General features: G+C 68.8%; 1 protein-coding gene across 1 annotated transcript; it reads left to right on the top strand.

Moving 5' to 3' along the window:
* Nucleotides 1–5,939: 5,939 nt before the first annotated feature.
* Nucleotides 5,940–19,123, top strand: UNC5A (unc-5 netrin receptor A). Its single transcript, XM_088522558.1, has 16 exons — nucleotides 5,940–6,051; nucleotides 14,479–14,700; nucleotides 14,970–15,113; nucleotides 15,373–15,476; nucleotides 15,590–15,770; nucleotides 15,899–16,066; nucleotides 16,275–16,439; nucleotides 16,519–16,707; nucleotides 17,094–17,387; nucleotides 17,474–17,561; nucleotides 17,647–17,815; nucleotides 17,899–18,132; nucleotides 18,217–18,366; nucleotides 18,452–18,616; nucleotides 18,685–18,863; nucleotides 18,953–19,123. Exons 1-16 carry the CDS (start codon nucleotides 5,940–5,942, stop codon nucleotides 19,110–19,112), a joined length of 2,724 nt encoding a protein of 907 aa, XP_088378684.1. The 3' UTR covers nucleotides 19,113–19,123.
* The last annotated feature ends 11 nt before the right edge of the window (nucleotides 19,124–19,134 follow it).

Genomic DNA, 19,134 nt, shown 5'->3' with positions numbered 1-19,134 from the left:
ACTCCCTGGAGATGGCAGCCGGATCTGGAGACGTGGGAGGAGAGGGGCCTGTGGATCCCTTGGGCTCCCTGCACTGCCTGCAGACCCCATAGACCAGGAGAGGGTGACAGGAGAGACCAGGGGTAGCAGCAGGGCTGGACCCAGGTGTCCTGCTCCCAACCTCAGGCTCCCTGCAGTGTGTGCCAGGCAGGCAGCAGCAGCAGCACATGTGCTGCTTGGCTGCTCCGTGCTGCTCCTGCCCGATGGCCGGGGTTGCACAGCGGGGTTTGCACAGCAAGGTTTGCACGGCAGGTTGTGCAGAGCTCGGGTTGCACGGCGGTGTTTGCATAGCGGGATGGGAATGGCAGGGTTTGCAGGGCAGGGTTTGCGTGGTGGGGAAGGGGTTAAGCGCCTGCAGGGCCATTCCCACTCCCGGGGTGGAGGCGGTGGGGGGAGAAGGGAACAGTGTCTCTGTGTCCCGCACTGCGGGGAACCTGTACCTGAGAAGGGTCCCTTGCTGTCACTTCTCATCTGCGTGACGCTGGCAGCCACGCTCCTGCAACACGGCTGAGCACTCTCCTTCCCCGCAGGGACAGGCTGGCACTTGCCGGCTTGCCAGAGACAGGCGGGGGGAGCGGGCAGGTGGGATAGGGACAGGGACCAGGACGGTGACGGAGGCAGCATGGCCGTCAGGAATCGCTGCTGTGCGCTGCTCTGCAAGGCTGCAAACAGCCTCCCTGCTGCAGAGCTGTCCCTGCGCCCTCCCTGCACCCCTCCAGCCATGGGTCCCCTTAGGGTTTGCCCTGCTGGCCCCGTGCCATAGCCTGGGTGCACCCCGATGGGCAGCCACGAGCTTGTCCCCCCCAGCGCGGTGCCCACGTGGTGCCAGGCTGCCAGCCCAGCCCCAGCGTCACTGCAGGGCACTGCCCAGGGCCACGGCGCAGCCGGCACCATGCCCAGCTCTGCACCCTGTGCCGCAGCCCCAGCCCTCCGCTCCCCCAGCTGATGCCACCGGCTTGAAGGGACCGGGCCACGTCTCCCCTTGACACAGATGCATCTGAACAGCCTGCGAGGGGGGGGCTCCATTAGCGCTGCTGCTTCCCTGCGGCGCGGCACGGGGACCTGCCGCTCTCCTGGCTCCAGGGAGCAGCCGCAGCCCAGGGCTGCTGGGGCGCCGGGCACGTGGCGGGCAGTGCCGCGCGTGCCTGCGCTTCCCTTCCTCGCATCGTGCCCTGCCATGACCCTGGGCACCCCCGTGTCCCCTTGCATGGGGCTGGGGGTGCTCCAACATTGGACCCCATCAGCTGGCAGCAACCCCCAGCTGCAAACTGCTGGCTCTGGGAGTGGGGGGTGCCAGCTCCCCTTCCTGCCTGCCCAGCCCCGTGGCTCTTCATGGGAGGGCTGGTGTTTCCCAGCCGGTCGATGCACCCATCGATCCCAGAGCAGCTCTGCCGGCTGCTCCCCCACCGCCCTGCTAATTAATTGCCTTTGGCTGCTGCTGTGGGAGCGCGGGCTGCGCTGGGCGCCGGGGCTGGCCAGGAACACCCTGCCCAGCCCTGTGCTGCCCCCAGCCCCTGAGCTGGGGTCCTGGCTGCACGTGGGCAGCACAGCCACGGCAGCGAGTCCCTCATTCCCTCTGCAATGCCAAGAGCTGTGGAGGGTTGCAGGGGCACTGCAAGGGGGAGTCAGGATGTTGCAGGACATGCAGGGGGGTGCAGAGCATGGCAGTGCCCCTGGGCAGTGCAGGGGCTGCAGGGGAGAGGAGGGCTCTGCAGGGCAGCCAGGCAGGTTACAGGGAGCACAGGCCCCACGTAACCCTTCCACCAACCCTGGCGGCCGCCCGAGCCCCAGGCCGCCCGCTGCTCCCCGCCGTGCCAGCCGCATCCGCGTCCGCGCCGAGCCGCGCACAGGGACGCTGCCTTTGTGCCGGGCTGTAATGAGATTTCTGCTTGGCTGCCTGGATAGAAAATCCCAGACAGGATGCAAAAAGCATCCAGGAGCCCTTGCAGCTCCCGCTCCTGCCCCGCTCCGTGGGTGCCGCATGACCCCGGGCCTGCGGGTCGCACAGCAGCTGAGTGCCAATGGGTACCAGGCTGCACGCGCGGCCGTGCCAGCGGCTTTGCCCGCGGTTCAGCCCTCCATGCAAGCACAGTGGTGGGGAGCAGGGCATGGCCTCCAGTTCCTCCGTGTCCCCGGGAGATGCTAGGACCTGCTGTGGGCCGCACATGCCCAGGGGTTGCTCCTTGTCTTGGCATCATGCCCAGTTGCATCCCTGTGTGCCTGGAGGGCTGGCACCGGGGCTGTGCCCCTCACACCGGAGCCAGCCTGGCGCCCTCGCAGCCGACCTGCTCACCAGCCCGCAAGCAGCCAATTAGTCCTTAAAAAGCATCGAGGGCTTCGGCGGGTGCTGGAGGCTGGAGCAGAGGGCTGGGCCAAGCCAGGCTTTGCCGTGTATCTTAATAGAGTGCTTCCCACCCCCAGCATTAAACGTAGTTAATCTACTCTTGCAAATGGCTAATTTTGAAAAATCCTCTTATCAGAATTATGTCCTCAACATCCATATTTATTTACTTTCCATTTTCATAATCTGTCTATGCAAGGGCTGTGTTCCTTCTCCAGTGCCTGGCTCTGTTTCCACACGTCCCAGGCAGCGGCCAGCCCAGGGGCAGTGGATGCTGGACCCAGGCACATCCCTGGCACCCTGGTTGGCAGCACGGAGAGCACGGGGTGGCCGCTGGCTGCTCCCCATTCATGCAGCCTCATTGTGCAGGACGAGGCTGAGAGGTGCCACGCTCTGTCCCTTGTCCTGGCCCTGCTGGCTGCACCTGGCTGTGCCTAGGGCCATACCAGGGTGGCATCCCGTGGGCAGCCCTGCAGCCAGGTGGGCACAGGAGCCGCCGTGCCGTGCCGTGCCGTGCTGTGCTGTGCTGTGCCGTGCCGGGGCCATGCATTATGCATTGTTTACTCGTCGGCACCTTCCCCGTTTGTAACTCAATTAAGCAGGCAGCAGTTTTGCTAATACAATGGTGTTTAATATTCTACTTCCTTAAATACCGCAAATGGATGAGAAGGAAGCGTGAGGGCGATCCATTATACATGAGCTCAAATACCCATTTAAATATTTGATGTGAGTCGAGAAAATCTCGGTGCTGGTCATCCCCGTGGTGTCCAGGCAGCGGGCAGGGGCTCAGCCTCATACGTGGACAGGGCCGGCAGGTCATGGTGCCTGGGTAGGCACCCTGGTACCCCCCTCCACCCCAATCTGATTTCTTCCAGAAAAAGCCACACAAGAGGCTGCAGCACGCGGCTCAGTCCGGACCACGGCGCTCCGGAGAAAAGAATTAATTTTTAATTCCATCTTAATTACTCCGAGTAATAATCCATTTACAGCGGCCTGTGGGGCCAGCGCGTGGGGCATCCCCCCCGGGGGCTGTGCCACGGTTGTAGTAGTGATGCCCCAGCACCAACCGCTGGTCATGGCTCCTGTCCCCTGTCGCCACGTCATGGTGTGGGTGGCTCGAGTGCCACCATGACCCTGTGGCAGCCGGGAACAGAGTGGCACTAGGCGAGATGCCCCAGCATCAACACTGCCGTAGCTGCTGGGTGGCCCATGCGGCCGCGGAGCCGGAGCCAGCTCTTCCGCCCCCTCAGCTCCTCCTCTGCAAGAGGGAGAGCGAGTGGAATTGGAAGTGATCTCCCCAATCTGTATTAATTAGAGTCTATTAACTCGTCAGCGCGCTCAGCCGCTTCCCCAGTGATGGCCCTGCCAGCGCGGGGCCGCGGGGAGGGAGGCACGTGCGGGGACGCCGCGCGACGGGGACGCGACCCGCTGGGCTCTGTGCGGTGGCACGGCGGGGAACGGCGGGCAGCGGGGCCGTGCGAGGGCCATAAGGGGCCACCCCTGGCAGCCCCGTGCACTGGGCACAGGAGGAGGTGCCAAGGGCCCGCGGAGTCCCCACGGCACCCGGGCTGGAGCAGGGAGCCATGCCGGTGGCACGGGAAGCCAGAGAACAGGGTGAGGAGCAGATGGGGATGGCACTGTGCTGGGGTCCTGAGCCCACTGCCCATTGAGGTGACCGAGAGTGCTGCTGGCTGCAGTTGTGGCAGCCCCAGCATTGCCACCACCGCATCCTCCAGCACGGCATTCCCGGGCACGTGGTACCCGTGTTGCCAGGTGGGCAGGAGGGTGATGGTGCCTGTGGCTCCTGTGGGGTGATTCTGCCCTGCCTGGTGCTCCACCGTCGTTCCCATGGCAGCTCCTGGGGAGCTCACGTGTGGCGGCGGTGGTGACTTCAGCAGGAGCAGATGGAGCCGCGCGGAGTAAAAACATCCTGTTTCCAATCAAATGCCATTAGTAATAGCAAGTGATCCTTAAGGAGGGGGTGTCTTGGCTCCAGGGCTGCAGCCTGCACCGGGCACCCGAAGCGGGTCCCTCTGCCAGACCCTCTGGACTGTCCCTGCAACAGGATGTGCACACATTGAGGACGACACTGCATACCCCGCATACTCCCCGGGTGCATGGCAGGCACCTGGTCCCAGTGTCACTGGTGGCCTCCCCATGCATGTAGACAGCAGAACATCCAGAGGAGCACCAGCACAGGGCATGCAGGGGACAAGCTGGGGACAGCCAGGCCTCCCACAGTGCCTGGCAGTGGCCTGTGCATTGCCAGCACCTGCAACGAGGGATGGAGCAATGCACAGGGAGAGCTGTGCTGCCTGCACTGCCTTCGCACCCATTTAAGCTCTTGAAGGCATCAGAGCATCTCGTTAATCGGTCATGGAGAGCCACTAATGACATTAGCTCTGCACAGCGCTGGCTGCTGCCCTGCCACCCCGCATCCCTGCTCGACCTGGCCTCATCCTTGGTTTCATTGTCCCCTATCCCCAACACAGCTGACCCCCCAAGGAGCTGCTTGCTGGGACATGGTGTCTCCCTGCCATTGGGGCTGGCAGGGTTGTGTCACCCCTACAGCATGGGGACAGCTTGGGCTCTCCAGAGCCACCGTGGCCAGTAGGTGCAGGGCAGGGATCCCTTCGCACCAAGACACGCAGGGCTGGGGGGTGCCAGGCTGAGAGGGGGGATCCCTGGGCATCCCCTGGCATGGAGAGGGGGGAACCCATGGGGCACAGGGAGGATGGGCAGCAGGGGGTCCCCAATTCCTGCACGTACTCAAGAAACGCGGTGCACCAAGGCCAGCTGGGAGGAGGATGCAGCACCGGTGTGTCCCATGGGGTGCAGAACAGGGGGTGCCGTGCCTGGGGGGCTGGGGATTGCCGTGCCAGATGGCTGGGATGGGGGGCGCACCGCGTAAGGGGCTGTGCAGAGGGGTGCCACGTGCAGGGGGCTTGGGCTTGCTCTGCTAGGATGGGTGTCATGCCCTGGTGCCGCACAGGACGTCTGTGCTCTGCTGAGGGGCTCATGGCATCTCAGCAGGGTTGTTGCTCCCCAGTGTCATGCCATACCGGGGGTGCCGTGCTGGGGGGGGGCTTGGGGTGCCGGGCGCCCCTGCACCATGCCAGGAGAGCTGTTGGGGAGGGTCCTGGTGCCGTGCCAGGGGCTGTGCCAGGGCTGTGCCGTGCTAGGGGGGCGGTGCCGGGGCGTGGGTACCATCCTGGGGGGGTCCCGTGCTGGAAGGGGGGGTTCCGTGGCGGGGGGGGGGTACCGCGCCGGGGGGCCGTGCCGGGGGCGGGGGGCGCGCCGTGCCCGCGCGGCGGCGGGGGGCGCGCGCAGCTGTTGCGCCGTCCCTTCGGCGGGCGGACCCAGCGCGGCCCGGCGCCCGCATTGGCGGCGCCCGAGCGGAGCGGCGCGGCGCGGAGCGGCCAGGAGCGGAGCGGCGCGGGCGGCAGCGGCGGGGCCGGGCCGGGCCGGGCCGGGCCGCCATGGGCCGCTGAGGGCGCCGCGCTGCGCGGCCCGCCCTGCTCCGCTCCGTCGCGCCGCGCAGCGCTCCGCGGGGCGCGCCATGGGTGCGCGGCCGCGCCGCCGCCGGGCCCCCCCCGCCGCCCCTGCCGCCGCCGCCGCCGCGCCGGGGCCCCTGGGCGCCCTGCTCGCCGCCGCGCTCCTCGCCGCCGCCGGTGAGTCACGGGCTGCGCGCGGGGGGGCGGCGGGGGGCCGCGGCGGGCGGCGGCTCCCGGCCGCGCCGGGCAAGGTCACCGGGAGAGCGGCCGGACGGGGGCCCGCGCGCTGCGGGGGGCCGGGCGACCCCGGCAGGGCTGTCCTCGGGCTGCCCCGTGCCCGGTGCCCGCGCGGGGCGAGGGCGCCGCGTGTCCTGCGGAGACGCTGGGTGTCCTCCCGGGGACGGCGTCCTGGGTGCGCTCTGGGCAGGGGTGCTGAGCGCTCTGCCGGCTGCAGGGAGCCTTCCTGGAGCAGGGGTGCCCTCCTGGCTGTGGCGTTATTGGGTGTCCACCCGAGCAGGGCTGCTGGGTGTCCTCCTGCATGCATCGGGCTGTCCTGAATGCAGCGTGCTGGCTGCCCTGTGCAGTGCAAGGTGCTGGGCGCTGGGTGCCCTCACGGCAGAGGCGCTGGGTGCCTTCCCTAGCGCAGGGTGCTGGGCGCTGCCTGGAGCATGGTGTGCGGGGTGCACCCCCGCTCTGGATCCCTGGGGTGCACTTGCAGGCAAGGGGGTGTGCACCCTGTGCCAAAAAATGGCACTGCCACTGCCAGATCCCTGTACCCACACAGTACTGCACACACGTGCCCACCTGGCGGCCCCCCCACGCTGCCCATGCCCTGCTTGCCGGGCCAGGCACTCACCATCCCACCGACTTGGCTCTGCTCTGCTGGGCACTGAGGTCCCTGCCAGCCTGGGCAGGGGTGCCCATGGGAGTCCCTGCCCCATGCATGGGGTCCCTGCCTCTGGGGAACCTGTCAGGACACGGGGGAGCATGTCAAAGGGCACAGCCTAGTGGGCTCCCGGCACCCCACAGGGGTGTCCTGGTGTGGCTGTGGCGTGGGAACACGTGGGGCTGCATGGGGGCTGCATGGGCGATCCAGAACCTGTCTGTCCCCCGTGTGCTGCCCCCGTGTCTGCAGTCCTGGGACAGTGCACAGCGGGCAGGGGGAGCTGGCTGGGCCAACCCCCTTGCGCCTCCTGCTCCCCGCCGCTCTGCGGGGCCAGTGTCCAGGTTCCCCGGGGCCGGCAGGGCTGGCAGCTCCTTGGCAGGTGTCACGTTAGCCTGGAAGTGGCGGCTGCAGACAAAGGAGCGCTGGGGGAGGGGAGCTGCGCCTGAGCCGGCCGGACGTGCTCTCCGCCGGGGGTCCCGGGGAGCGGGCGCTGTGCCCCGCCGGGGGGCCCGGCCCCCAGCCCTCCTGCTGCCGCTGGAGTCGGCCCCCAGCCTAGTGTCGGCGCGCTGAGCGGGCACAGCGGGCACCGGGGGCACATGCAGGCTGGCATCGCACTGTGACTGCAGCCCCGGTGCTCCTTGCACCTGCCTTGAGCAGCCAGCGCTACTGGTGCCCAGTGCCCACTGCTGCTCCGAGCGTGGCCCTGGCTGCAGAGGGGCACTGCAGAGCTGGCACGGGTGGCAGCACGCTGCCTCCCCGGGGTGCACCCCCCTGGAGGGAGGGTGCTCTGGGTGCCAAATAGCCGATCGGGCGCGCGGTGACCCGGAGACGGGAGGCAGTGGAACGGGGGGTGGTGGGTGCGCCAGGCTGCCCGTGCTCAGCCCCGGCCGCGGGGCCGTGCTGGGAGGCGCAGGGAGCCGGTGAGCAGCAGTGCCGGCTCCGGGCAGTGCAGCACGGCAGCGCTTCCCCCGCCGCGCGCTTGGCTCGCTCGCCGCCGGCCGCCGCGCCGCGATTGATCCCAGCCACCTGCGCGGCGGCTGCTTGGCACAGACGTGCCAGGGCTGGGCCTCTGTGTACTGGGCGCCCCTCCAGCCCTGTGCACAGCGGGGCACCCCTTCCCTTGGCAAACTAAGGCATAGGTGGGGATGAGAGCTCCCGGGTGTGGGGCAGGCGCCCCTTGCCCTGCGGTACCGAGCGGTGCCCCCAGGGAGAGCTGCCCGATGGGCTCCTTGTGCCTGCAGGGGCAGCAGATTTGTGGGCAGCTGTGTGCATGGGCTAGTGCTTATCCACGGGCTGCCATGCAGGGCGCGTAGCCGGAGGGGCCAGGGCTGCCTGGCACGGCTACTGCATTGTCGGGTGGGCAAGGGCACGGGGTGCAGGATCCCCACTTCTGTGGAGCTACCCCGGCTTCTTTGCCAGCCCAGCACTGCCTGTGGGCACCTCCCCTTGCCCTTGGCATCTGGGGCAGCCAAATCCACCCCCCCAAGTGATCCCAGCCCTAGAGCCCAGCTCCCCTGAGCTGGGACAGAGACCTGCAGGGATCAGGGGCACCCCAGGGTATGGGGCAGCTCCAAGCCACAGGCTCTGCTGTGCCGGGCGCTGAGCTGTGCAGCGCGGCTCACGTGGTGCCGAGCGCCGCTGCGCGTGGGGCTCCGCAGCGCCCCGTGCCCTGCTGCCCCCTGCTCGGTGCCGGCGTCGCTCTGGGGCGGGCAGGGAGGCCGGGCCCGGCCGGCGCGCGCCGTGCGGCCGGGAAGCCGCGGTGATGGCTGTCAGCGCGAGCGCGGCAGACGCAGCCTGCCCAGGGCTGTTTGTTCTGGCTCGGTGCCGCGTGGGGCTGGCACTAAATCAAACCTTGCGGAGCCTGACAGGTGTTTGCAGGAGGGGACCGGGCACTGCAGGTGCCGCCGCCGCTGGACCCCCTCCCCACGGAGCCCCCTTGTCCTGGTGCTGCAGGGGGGCAGCCGAGCGCAGGTCCCTCCAGGAGGGTGGGCAGGGTTCGGTACCGCCCAGGGGCTGGTGCTGGTGACCCAGGGATGTCCGCGTAGGGTCTGTGCCCTGTGCCGGTCCCACGGAGCCCGTGGCCTCTATCACCCGCTGCTCTGTGCCCACGGGTGCTCACTTGGTGCCACCCCACGCGTTGCATGCACGGCTGTGGGCAGGGGTGTGCTGGGACCCCAGCTCGGCCCAGCCGAGGTGCCCAGGACCCCTTGGTCCTGCCGGGTGCTGGTGCAGCCACCTCGCAGGGTGCAGGGCTGAGCCCTTCTCATCCCCATCCCCTGGGCAGCTGTGGGAGCCCCCCAGCTCCCTGGGCCCCTCCAGGACAGCTTGTGCCACTTCAGGGCCGTGCTGGTCACAGCTGTGAGCTCCCGTGGGGCGGGATAGGTGGTGGGTCAGAGGCAGCATCCCAGCCCACTGGGTGCTGTGGGGCCTTCCTGGCCACCCAGTTGGCCTTCTCCCCACTCCGGCCTTGGGACCCAGGGCTGAGGGTGACCTTGACGCTCCTCCCAGCAGGGACGCAGCTGAGTTGGAGTGCTGGATCTTTGCTGTCAATTAAAGGAGAGCCACAAAACCCACTCGACTCCATCCATGGCACTGGCCGCCCACACTGTGCTGTCTTGGTGCCAGGCTGGACCAGGGCAGTCCCCAGTGGCCACTGAACCAGTGCTGGCCTGGAACCCCTTTCCCACACTCTGGTCACTGCACTGGGGCTGGCACAGGTCGGCTCTGCCCCAGCAGGCAGGCTGGGTCCAGGGAGCCATGGGGCTCCCGGGGCTGAGGGTTGCAGCTCTGGATCCAGCTGGCAGCAGAGCCGTGGGGCAGCGTGTGAGGGGGCAAGAGGGGCAGGGTGCCTGGCTCCCCGCTGCCCCCCAAACTGCAGGGGAAGTTATCCCAGCCCCAGGCTAGGACATGAGTTATCCCAGCCCTGGGCGAGGGTACAGTGCGGGCCAGGCCCCCACAGGCAGCACCAGGAGCGGGTGCTGGGGCACGCGAGGAGGGCGCCGCGTGGGGGAGCGGGGCCGGGGCTTGCACACGCTAATTGCATGTAACAGGGAGCTATCAGCTCGGCTCTGTAATTAGGTAGCTCCATTGTGATGCAAAACCCGCCTGACTAATTCATTCATAACAATCGTGTGCTTAATCAGCGCACAGGCACCGCCATGCGCCCACGGGAAACGGCACCCTCTGGCCTCGGTGGCCCCACGGCAGCCGGTGCCTGTGGGGTCCGTCCCAGGTGAGGATGTGCCCATGGCATGTGCATGGCTCCCGCGCCCGGTGCCTGCTGCTCCCGGCTCCCAGCGCGCCAAGCAAGAGCCGGGGGCCCGGGCACCGCGGCGCAGCCTCCGTCTGGTTGCGGGGAGGTTCGGCCCAGGGCGCTGAGGAGCGAGGGGGGCCGGGCGGGCGCGCAGCGGGTGCAGAGGGTGCATTTGCTGCAGCTGAGCTTTGGAGCAGGGCATGCGGCCGGGCAGCGCCTGGGCGATGCCGTGGGCAAGGAGGGGTGGCTGGCGAGACCCCGCGGCCAGGCTGGGCTCTCCCAGGCCCTGGAGCCAGGCGGTGCGGGCAGCAAGCCGGGCGCCGGTGGCAGCTCCCGCGGCTCCTCCGGCGGCCTCCCCAGCAGGACGCCTCCATGCTCAAAGCCTCAAAAGAATTTTTGATGAAGCGAGTTGTGCCGGATCCCTCCTCCGTGCAGAGAACAAAGTGCCGGTGTCGGGGCCTTCCTGCTGCTCCTGTGCCCCAGTGGCGCCCAGTGTGCCCCCAGCCCACGTGAGGGCCCCCTGCCCATGTGGCCAGACCTGCAGGCCCTCCCTGCATGCTGGGCACAACGGGATTGTCCCCCTGCGCCTGCCATTCCCTTGCTTTGGCCAGCCCAATCAGCAGCAATTATTGCTTTAATTACCTGCTGTCAGGGTGCGGGCTGGGCACTTGTAAAGCATCATGAAATCCTTCCCTGTAATGGAATGCCAGGCCTGGCGCAGGCCACGATTTATGGGGCACCAGCTGGGGACTTAATTTGCCGCCTGAGAAGCCCACGGTGATTCGGGGAGGTCCCCGGAGCGGGGCCTGGCCCGCGGCGCGATGCCCGGGTGCTGCAGGGATGCGAGTGCTGAGAGCGCAACTGGGGACGAGGTCCGGGCTCGACGCCTCACGGTGCCCGCCGCCAGCCGGGGTGTTCCCGCGGGGAAGAGCCCCGCAGCATCACGGGACAGGTGTTTCAGGATGGGCGCTGCACGATGGATGCTGTAGAACGGGCGCTGCAGGACAGGCACTGCAGGACGGGTGTTGGGGGACAGGCACTGCGGAATAGGCGCTGCAGGATGGACACTGCGGGATGGGTGCTGTGGAATGGGCGCTGTAGAACGGGCACTGCAGGACAGGTGCTGCGGGACGGGCTCTGCACCGGTGCAGGCTGCGGCAGCTGCAGGGACAGCCGGTGTCTGTGCGGCACCCACTGCACAGCAGCTCTTGGGGTGGCTCTGAGGTGGCTCCAGCTGCAAACAGCTGCTCCCGTCTCCTGGTGCAGCTGTGCCCCATGGGCTGTGCTGGCAGCGGGGCTGGAGTAGGGCTCGGCTGGAGCGGGGCTGGGCCGGCAGCGCGTGGGGAGCAGGAGGACGAGAACTGCTCGAGCGGGCAGGGCAGAGGCAGCACCCGCACCATCCATGGGGCTGCTCTGCCCTTCAGCCTCCCGCTGCCCGGCACGTCCTTGCCGGGTGGGCACGGAGTGAGGCAGCGTGGCGGGGCTGCTGTGGGTGAGGGGGTGCAGGGTTGCTGTGGCGGGGGTGCCTGGAGAGCTGGCAGTGCCGCTGCGGCGCCCGCGGGCAGCGTCTCCTCACCAAGAGCATGCTGACCTTCGCGGTGCCTCCACGCACGGCTGCAACGGGCTGCAGGGACCCTGACACCGGCGCTGCTGCTCGGCACTGCTGGGGCAGCCTGGCGCGGGACCTTGGGGACAGGGGCTGGCCGGGGGGCCCCCGCAGCCTCATGGTGCCTGCGCTGGCGGTGGCTCCAGGAGAGCTCCCCCGCAGCAGGCTGTGCCCGGTGTCCTGCAGGGATGTCCCTGCCTGCCTGGGGATGCTGGGGGGTCCCCCAGCCCTGCACAGCCCCAGGGTGGCAGCGCCTGGGGGGACAGGGAGCTGAGTCCTGGCTGAGCCTATTCCAGGGTGCCCCATCCGTAGGGAGAGGCAGGCGGCAGGGCCAGGTTGGTCCCTCTGCACCCCAAACTGGGGTCACTGCTGTCCCGGCAGCCCCCCCGCACGCTGCCCCCATCTCCAAGCCTGCCCCCACGCTCGTTAGCCTGCAGAGGCAGGGGCTAATTGCTAATAAAGCCCTGGTTAATGTGATGGCTTTACTGGCCGCGATTTTTCGGTGCCAGTAGCAAGCCGGGGTGCCTGTCACCCATCCTGCCAGGGAGAGCATTGCCGGTGGGGACCGTGCCCGCGCCACGGCGCCGGGGGTCCCAGCGCCCCCCTGCCGCCCCGCAGCCTCCCCGAAGTTGCCGCCTCTGTTTTGCCAAGGTGACATAAGCATCTTGCCTGTTTCCATGGCAACGCAGCGGCAGGTGAGCGGCGAGGCCGAGCCGAGCGCCGCGGGCCCCGGCGCAGCGCGGCGCGTGGGGGGCGCGTGGGGAGGGGGCGCCCACGGCGCGGGGGGGCCCTGGCCCGCAGGGATGCTCGGGTGCACGGGGTGCCCGCCCACGTGCGTGCACAACCGTGGTGCATGGGGCGCGTGGGGCATGTGCTGAGCAAGGATGCTGCCGGGGAACGGAGTGGCTGTGCTGCATGGGTGCTCATGATGCACGGGACGTGCTGTGCAAGGGACCCTCACGGGGCCTGCCGTGCACGTGGTGCATGGGGCAGGCGCTCTGCAAGGGCTGCCCACGGTGCCTGGGGTGCTCCCGGTGCTCATGTGCAGTGCTGAGGATGCTGGCGGTGCATGAGGAGACCACGGCGCACAGGACACCTGCACTGCAGCGCTGCCACCTCCTTTTCAGGGGTCCCAGGGCAGCTCCAGCTCCTGCCTTGCAGCGCGGCTCAGGCTCCCCTGATACCCGATGGTGCCGATATCCCGGCTCTGGCCGTTACCTCGGGGCTGGCTGCCCGCGCTGCGGCACGGAGCGCTGCCGATGCGGAGAGGAGCCGCCAGGCTGCAGCCAGCAGCCCCGCGCGCCGCCCCGGCCTCGCGCACCGCGGCCCTCCCTGCGCCCGGCCGTGCTCACCGTGGTCCGGGCTCGCCCCGGGGCCAGCTCTGCTGCCGCCTCGGGCTTCCCCGCACCGCGGCGCTCGGCGGCGGTGGATGAATGAGCAGCTCAGAGCCCGCCGTACTCATTTCACATGTGATTAAAAGGCAGGTCTCCGGAGAGCCGCCGTGCCATTAACCTGGCGTGCCAGCCCCGGCCCGCCGGGGCAGACCGTGTTTTATTGCCGCGCGGAGGCAAGCGGGCGACTGAACAAATAAAGTCTGGGGCGATTGATCGCACCGGAGCCAGTCGCATCCTGCCGGCAGCAGCACCGCGGGGACCAGCGCGGGTGGCACCAGGCTGGGAGTGGGGAGCCGTGGCGGGCGGCACAGCGGCCGCCGCAGCCAGCCCTGCACCAAGGTCCGCGGTGCAGCCGGGCCGCGCGTGGGCACCGCAGCGCCTGGCCGCGCCACGACCCCGGCGCCGGCCCGCGTGCTGGGTGGGGGGTTGTTAAAGCTGTGAAATATGAACGGCTGTTATATCCCGGACAGGGGTTTTAATTAAATTAATTGCCGTCGACATTGTAAAAGTGCTGATGGGGTAATAACCGGCGCGTTATGGCCGCCGTTTATCTTCCCCGCGTAAATGAGCTGCCGCACCGCGCCGGGCACCCGCAGCCCTCCGGGCGGGCGGCACCGCTGGGCGCCCCCGGCCCGGCCCGTGGGCCCAGCCCGTGGCAGGGAGCAGCAGGGCCCCCGGTGTCCCCTGCGCCGGGGGCCACGCGGGGGACGGCGGCCCCGGGTGGGCAGGGAGTTCTGTGGGGCACGGGGCAGGGGGGTGGGCTTGGGCGGGGGGGGCGTGCGGTTGCCAAATGAAGGCACTTAATTACTGCGCATTCTATTCCGTTTAATTGCTTATTAAATCCTAACCAGCCAATTAGCAGCAGCAATTACAGCTTCATTCAGTGACACAATCGCTATTTTATCGTTTGTTAATCAAATGCTTATTTAGGGCCCTGTTTCATTAACTCTTTCTGCAGCAGGCGCCGGACGCCTGACCGGTGCGCCCTGGCTTTGGCCACATCTAGGGGGGGTCACAGGCAGTGCCAGGACACTGCTGTCCCTGTGGGTGTCTGTCTGGGCAGCAGTGACCTGCCACCCTGCAGATGAAGCTGAGGGGTGGCCGACCCCTGTGAGGGCCGAGGGTGCCTGGCAGCCGTGTGTGCAGCCCAGGGTGGAGGGGACGTTTCTCCCCGCAGGGGGTGGCTGGTACCGCTCCATGCCACCTTGCTGTCCCCTGGGGTGTGATGCACCCGCTGGCCGGCGGAGAGGGGCTGCGGGCGCTGCGTGGTGCCCCCAGCGACGTGAGCGATGTCCCTTATTGGTCACACTACATTTCCTTTTCATTAGCGCTAAGCGCGGACATGAGGGATCGGCGCGGGTTCAGCGGGCGCAGCCACTGAGCTGTGACTGCCGCTGAAGGATGAGCGGGGCCGGGGGGGGACAGCGGGCACGCGGCCGTGGCGCAGCCTCCCGTCTCCCTGCAGGTGCTCAGCAGAGCGCCACCGTGGCCAACCCCGTGTCCGGCGGCTCCCCGGACCTGCTGCCCCGCTTCCTGCTGGAGCCCGAGGACGTCTACATCGTGAAGAACAAGCCCGTGAGCCTGGCCTGCCGCGCCACCCCCGCCACGCAGATCTACTTCAAGTGCAACGGCGAGTGGGTGCACCAGGGCGACCACGTCATGCAGCACAGCACCGACCGCAGCACCGGTGAGCGCCGCTGCGGGGCCGCGCGCTGCCCTGCGCCAGGAGCAGCGGGGAGCTGCACGTGGCTTTCGGGGAGCCGCCTGGTGCCTGGATCGTTGCGGGGTCCTTGCAGGGTCCCTGCTCTGTTGCAGGGTCCCTGGGGCAGGAGCTGGCTGTGCCATGCACCCAGCTGGCCGTGCTCAGCCGTCCCTAGCATGATGATGGGGCGGCCACCAGGGACATTTCCCCGTGTGTTGCTGTGGCCGGTGCCGACAGGCCCCTTCCCGCCGCAGGGCTGCCCGTTATGGAGGTCCGCATCGACATCTCCCGCCAACAAGTGGAGAAGATCTTCGGCCTGGAGGAGTACTGGTGCCAGTGCGTGGCCTGGAGCTCCTCCGGCACCACCAAGAGCCAGAAGGCCTTCGTGCGCATCGCCTGTGAGTACCGCGGGCTGGCGAGGCGCGGGGCGGCGTGCCGGCCCCTTTGCCCTTGGTGCTGCTTGCTGCAGAGCTCCGGGTGCTGCTGCGCTGCGCTCCGGTGGCACCGCGTCCGCAGGGATGGCGCAGCCTGGTGCCCGTGTCTCTGCGTGGAGACGCCCGTGGTGCTGCGGGCTGAGCCTCCCTGGCATGATGGGCACTTTGGCAGAGGTGACCGGGCACCAGCCGTGCCAGCCCCACTCCCCTTCTGCCTCCCCAGATCTCCGCAAGAACTTCGAGCAGGAGCCCATGGCCAGGGAGGTCTCCATCGAGCAGGGCATCGTGCTGCCGTGCCGGCCCCCCGAGGGCATCCCCCCCGCCGAGGTGAGCTGGGGGGCAGCCCAGGCTGGCACCCCAATGGGATATCCCATTCCAAGGGGAATATACGCACTCCAACGGGACGCCCTGCCCGACTGTCCCCGGTGACGTCCCTGCAGGTGGAGTGGCTGCGCAATGAGGAGCTGGTGGACCCGGCGCTGGACGCCAACGTGTACGTGACACCGGAGCACAGCCTGGTGTTGCGGCAGGCCCGCCTGGCCGACACCGCCAACTACACCTGCGTGGCCAAGAACATCGTGGCCCGCCGGCGCAGCGCCTCCGCCGCCATCACCGTCTACGGTACGGCCGTGCCAGGCCCCCGCGCTCCCCGTCCTGCTGTGCAGCCCCGGTGTCACCCTCCCCGCCATCGCCACCGTCGTCGTCATCCCCCAGCCGCGGGGGGAGCTCACGGCTCCCTTTCCACCCAGTGAACGGCGGCTGGTCGATGTGGACGCAGTGGTCGGCCTGCAGCACCAGCTGTGGACGGGGCTGGCAGAAGCGGAGCCGGACTTGCACCAACCCCACGCCCCTCAACGGGGGCGCGTTCTGTGAGGGCCAAAACGTGCAGAAAAGCGCCTGCACCACCCTCTGCCCAGGTACCCGCCGGGCGACGCAGCGCCAGGCTCGCCCGGGACGTGCAAACCCCTGTCCTCACCAGCGCCGGCCGCCCCAACGCTGCCCAGCCCTGCCTTCCGCGCTGTCCTCCCGCCCTCCCTCCATGTGTCCGTCTCTTCCCTCCCGTCCCCGGGGCAGGGGAGGCCGGGGCGCTGGGCGGGCGGGCGCTGACCGGCCCTGTGCCCGCAGTGGACGGGGCCTGGTCGGAGTGGAGCAAGTGGTCGGTGTGCGGCGCCGAGTGCACGCACTGGCGGAGCCGCGAGTGCTCGGAGCCCGCGCCGCGCAACGGCGGCCAGGAGTGCCGCGGCCCCGAGCTCGAGACGCGCAACTGCACCTCCGAGCTCTGCAGCCACAGTGAGTGCCGCCCGTGGGGGGCCGGGGCCCACGGGGCCGCGCCGGGGCGCGCGCGGCGCTCACGTCCTGCCACCGGCAGCCGCCGCGGGCGCTGAGGACGTGGCGCTCTACGTGGGGCTCATCGCCGTGGCCGTGTGCCTGGTGCTGCTGCTGCTCGTGGGGGTGCTCGTGTACTGCCGCAAGAAGGAGGGCCTGGACGCCGACGTGGCCGACTCGTCCATCCTCACCGCCGGCTTCCAGCCCGTCAGCATCAAGCCCAGCAAGGCCGGTGAGCGAGGGCTCTGCCCCGGGGGGTCTCCGCCTTGGTGAGAGGACTCCGCCATGTAGGGTCCTGAGCAGAGGCTCTGTGCCCCATGGGACACCTGAGCCTGGCTCAGGGCTCTGGGACCCATAGGATCCCCAGTGCTGGGCAGGGGTCAGTGCTGTGGGTTGGGGCCGGCTGTAGAGGGTCCATAGTTTTGAGCAGGGGCTCTGTGCCCTTTGGGATCCCAGGCCCAGGTAGAGGCTTGGTGCCTGGTGGACCTCCAGGGATGGCTGTGCCCCTGGGGCATCCCTGGCTCGGGATAGGGGCTCTGTGTCTTCCAGGGCGACTCTCCCAGCACTGTGGGGCCCCATCCAAGGGCTCCAGCGCCACAGCTTGCTCTGTGCCCACAGACAACCTGCTGACCATCCAGCCCGACCTCAGCAGCACCACCATGACCTACCAGGGCTCGCTGTGCCCACGCCAGGACGGCCCCGCCAAGCTCCAGCTGCCCAACGGGCACCTGCTGAGCCCGCTGGGCGCCGGGCGGCACACGCTGCACCACAGCTCGCCCGTGGCTGAGGGCGCCGACTTCGTGGCCCGTCTCTCCACCCAGAGCTACTTCCGCTCCCTGCCCCGCGGCACCAACAACATGGCCTACGGCACCTTCAACTTCTTGGGGGGGCGGCTCATGATCCCCAACACAGGTACAGTGGGGAGGGCAGGGGGCCCCGGGTCCATGGCGGGGGTTCGCACGTTGCCCTGGGGCTCATCCCGCTGCCCGCACGCGCAGGGATCAGCCTGCTCATCCCGCCCGACGCCATCCCGCGGGGCAAGATCTACGAGGTCTACCTGACACTGCACAAGCAGGAGGAGGTGAGGTAGGTGCCGTGGCTGGGGCTGGCGCGGTGCCAGTGGCGGGGACCCTGCCGTGCCAGCCCTGCTCACCCTCTCCTACCGCCCCAGGTTGCCCCTCGCCGGCTGCCAGACGCTGCTGAGCCCCATCGTCAGCTGCGGCCCCCCGGGCGTCCTCCTCACCCGCCCCGCCATCCTGGCCATGGGCCACTGCGTGGAGGCCAGCGCTGAGAACTGGAGCATTCGGCTCAAGAAGCAGTCGTGCGAGGGCACGTGGGAGGTAGGAGCCCGCGGGGGTGCGAGCGGAGCGGGCTGGGCCCGCCACGGCCGGGCAGGGGCTGCCTCTGTCGCTCGGTGCCGCAGGACGTGCTGCAGCTGGGCGTGGAGCCCTGCTCGGAGCTCTACTACTGCCAGCTCGAGGCGCACGCCTGCTACATCTTCACGGAGCAGCTGGGGCGCTTCGCGCTGGTCGGCGAGTCCCTCAGCATGGCAGCCTCCAAGCGCCTCAAGCTGGTCCTGTTCGCGCCGGCCGCCTGCCCCTCGCTGGAGTACAACATCCGCGTGTACTGCCTCAGCGACACGCAGGACGTGCTCAAGGTGCCGCGCACAGGCTGCTGCTGGCGGCCCCGGCCGCGCGGGCCCTGGCGCTCGGGGCCTGGTTGACCCCCTGCTGCCCCGCAGGAGGTGATCCAGCTGGAGAAGCAGATGGGGGGCCAGCTGATCGGAGCGCCCCGGGTGCTGCACTTCAAGGACAGCTACCACAACCTGCGCCTCTCCATCCACGACATGCCCAGCTCCCTCTGGAAGAGCAAGCTCCTGGCCAGCTACCAGGTAAGGAGCCCAGCTGGCCCTCAAATTCTGGTGGAAGAGCTGGTGTCCGTGGCGGGGGAGGTCCCAGCACGTGTGCCTGCTGCAGGAGATCCCCTTCTACCACATCTGGAGTGGGCTGCAGCCCTACCTGCACTGCACCTTCACCCTGGAGCGCCTCAGCCCCAGCACCTGCGAGCTGGCCTGCAAGATCTGGATCTGGCAGGTGGAGGGCGACGGGCAGAGCTTCACCATCAACTTCAACATCGCCAAGGTGAGCAGGGCAGGGCTGCGGGCGCCGCCGGGCTCCATGCTGGGCTCACCCCTGCTGCGCTCCCCCAGGACACCCGGTTCTCCGACTGGCTGATCCCTGACAGCGACGTGGGCTCCCCAGCCCTGGTGGGCCCCAGTGCCTTCAAGATCCCCTTCCTCATCCGCCAGAAGATCATCAGCAGCCTGGACACGCCGTGTGCCCACGGGGCCGACTGGCGAACGCTGGCACAGAAGCTCAACCTCGACAGGTAACTGTGTTGGCAAGCTGGCGCGCGAGGCTCTCGTGTCTGCCCCCCGCCGTCGTGCGGCCCCTGACACCATCCCTTCCACCCTGCAGCCACCTGGGCTTCTTCGCCTCCAAGCCCAGCCCCACGGCCATGATCCTCAACCTGTGGGAAGCGCGGCACTTCCCCAACGGCAACCTCTCGCAGCTGGCGGCCGCCGTGGCCGAGGTGGGCAAGCAGGACGGCGGCCTCTTCTCCGAGGCCGAGTGCTGAGCGCGCCCGGCTCCGGCCTCCC

This window comes from Tinamus guttatus, unplaced genomic scaffold (assembly GCF_059628265.1).
Source record: "Tinamus guttatus ecotype Peru unplaced genomic scaffold, ASM5962826v1 Tinamus_guttatus_pri_ptg000155l, whole genome shotgun sequence".
Classification (NCBI taxonomy): domain Eukaryota; kingdom Metazoa; phylum Chordata; class Aves; order Tinamiformes; family Tinamidae; genus Tinamus; species Tinamus guttatus.
The sequence above is the reverse complement of the archived record's forward strand: the minus strand, read 5'-3'. Positions and strand labels throughout refer to the sequence as shown.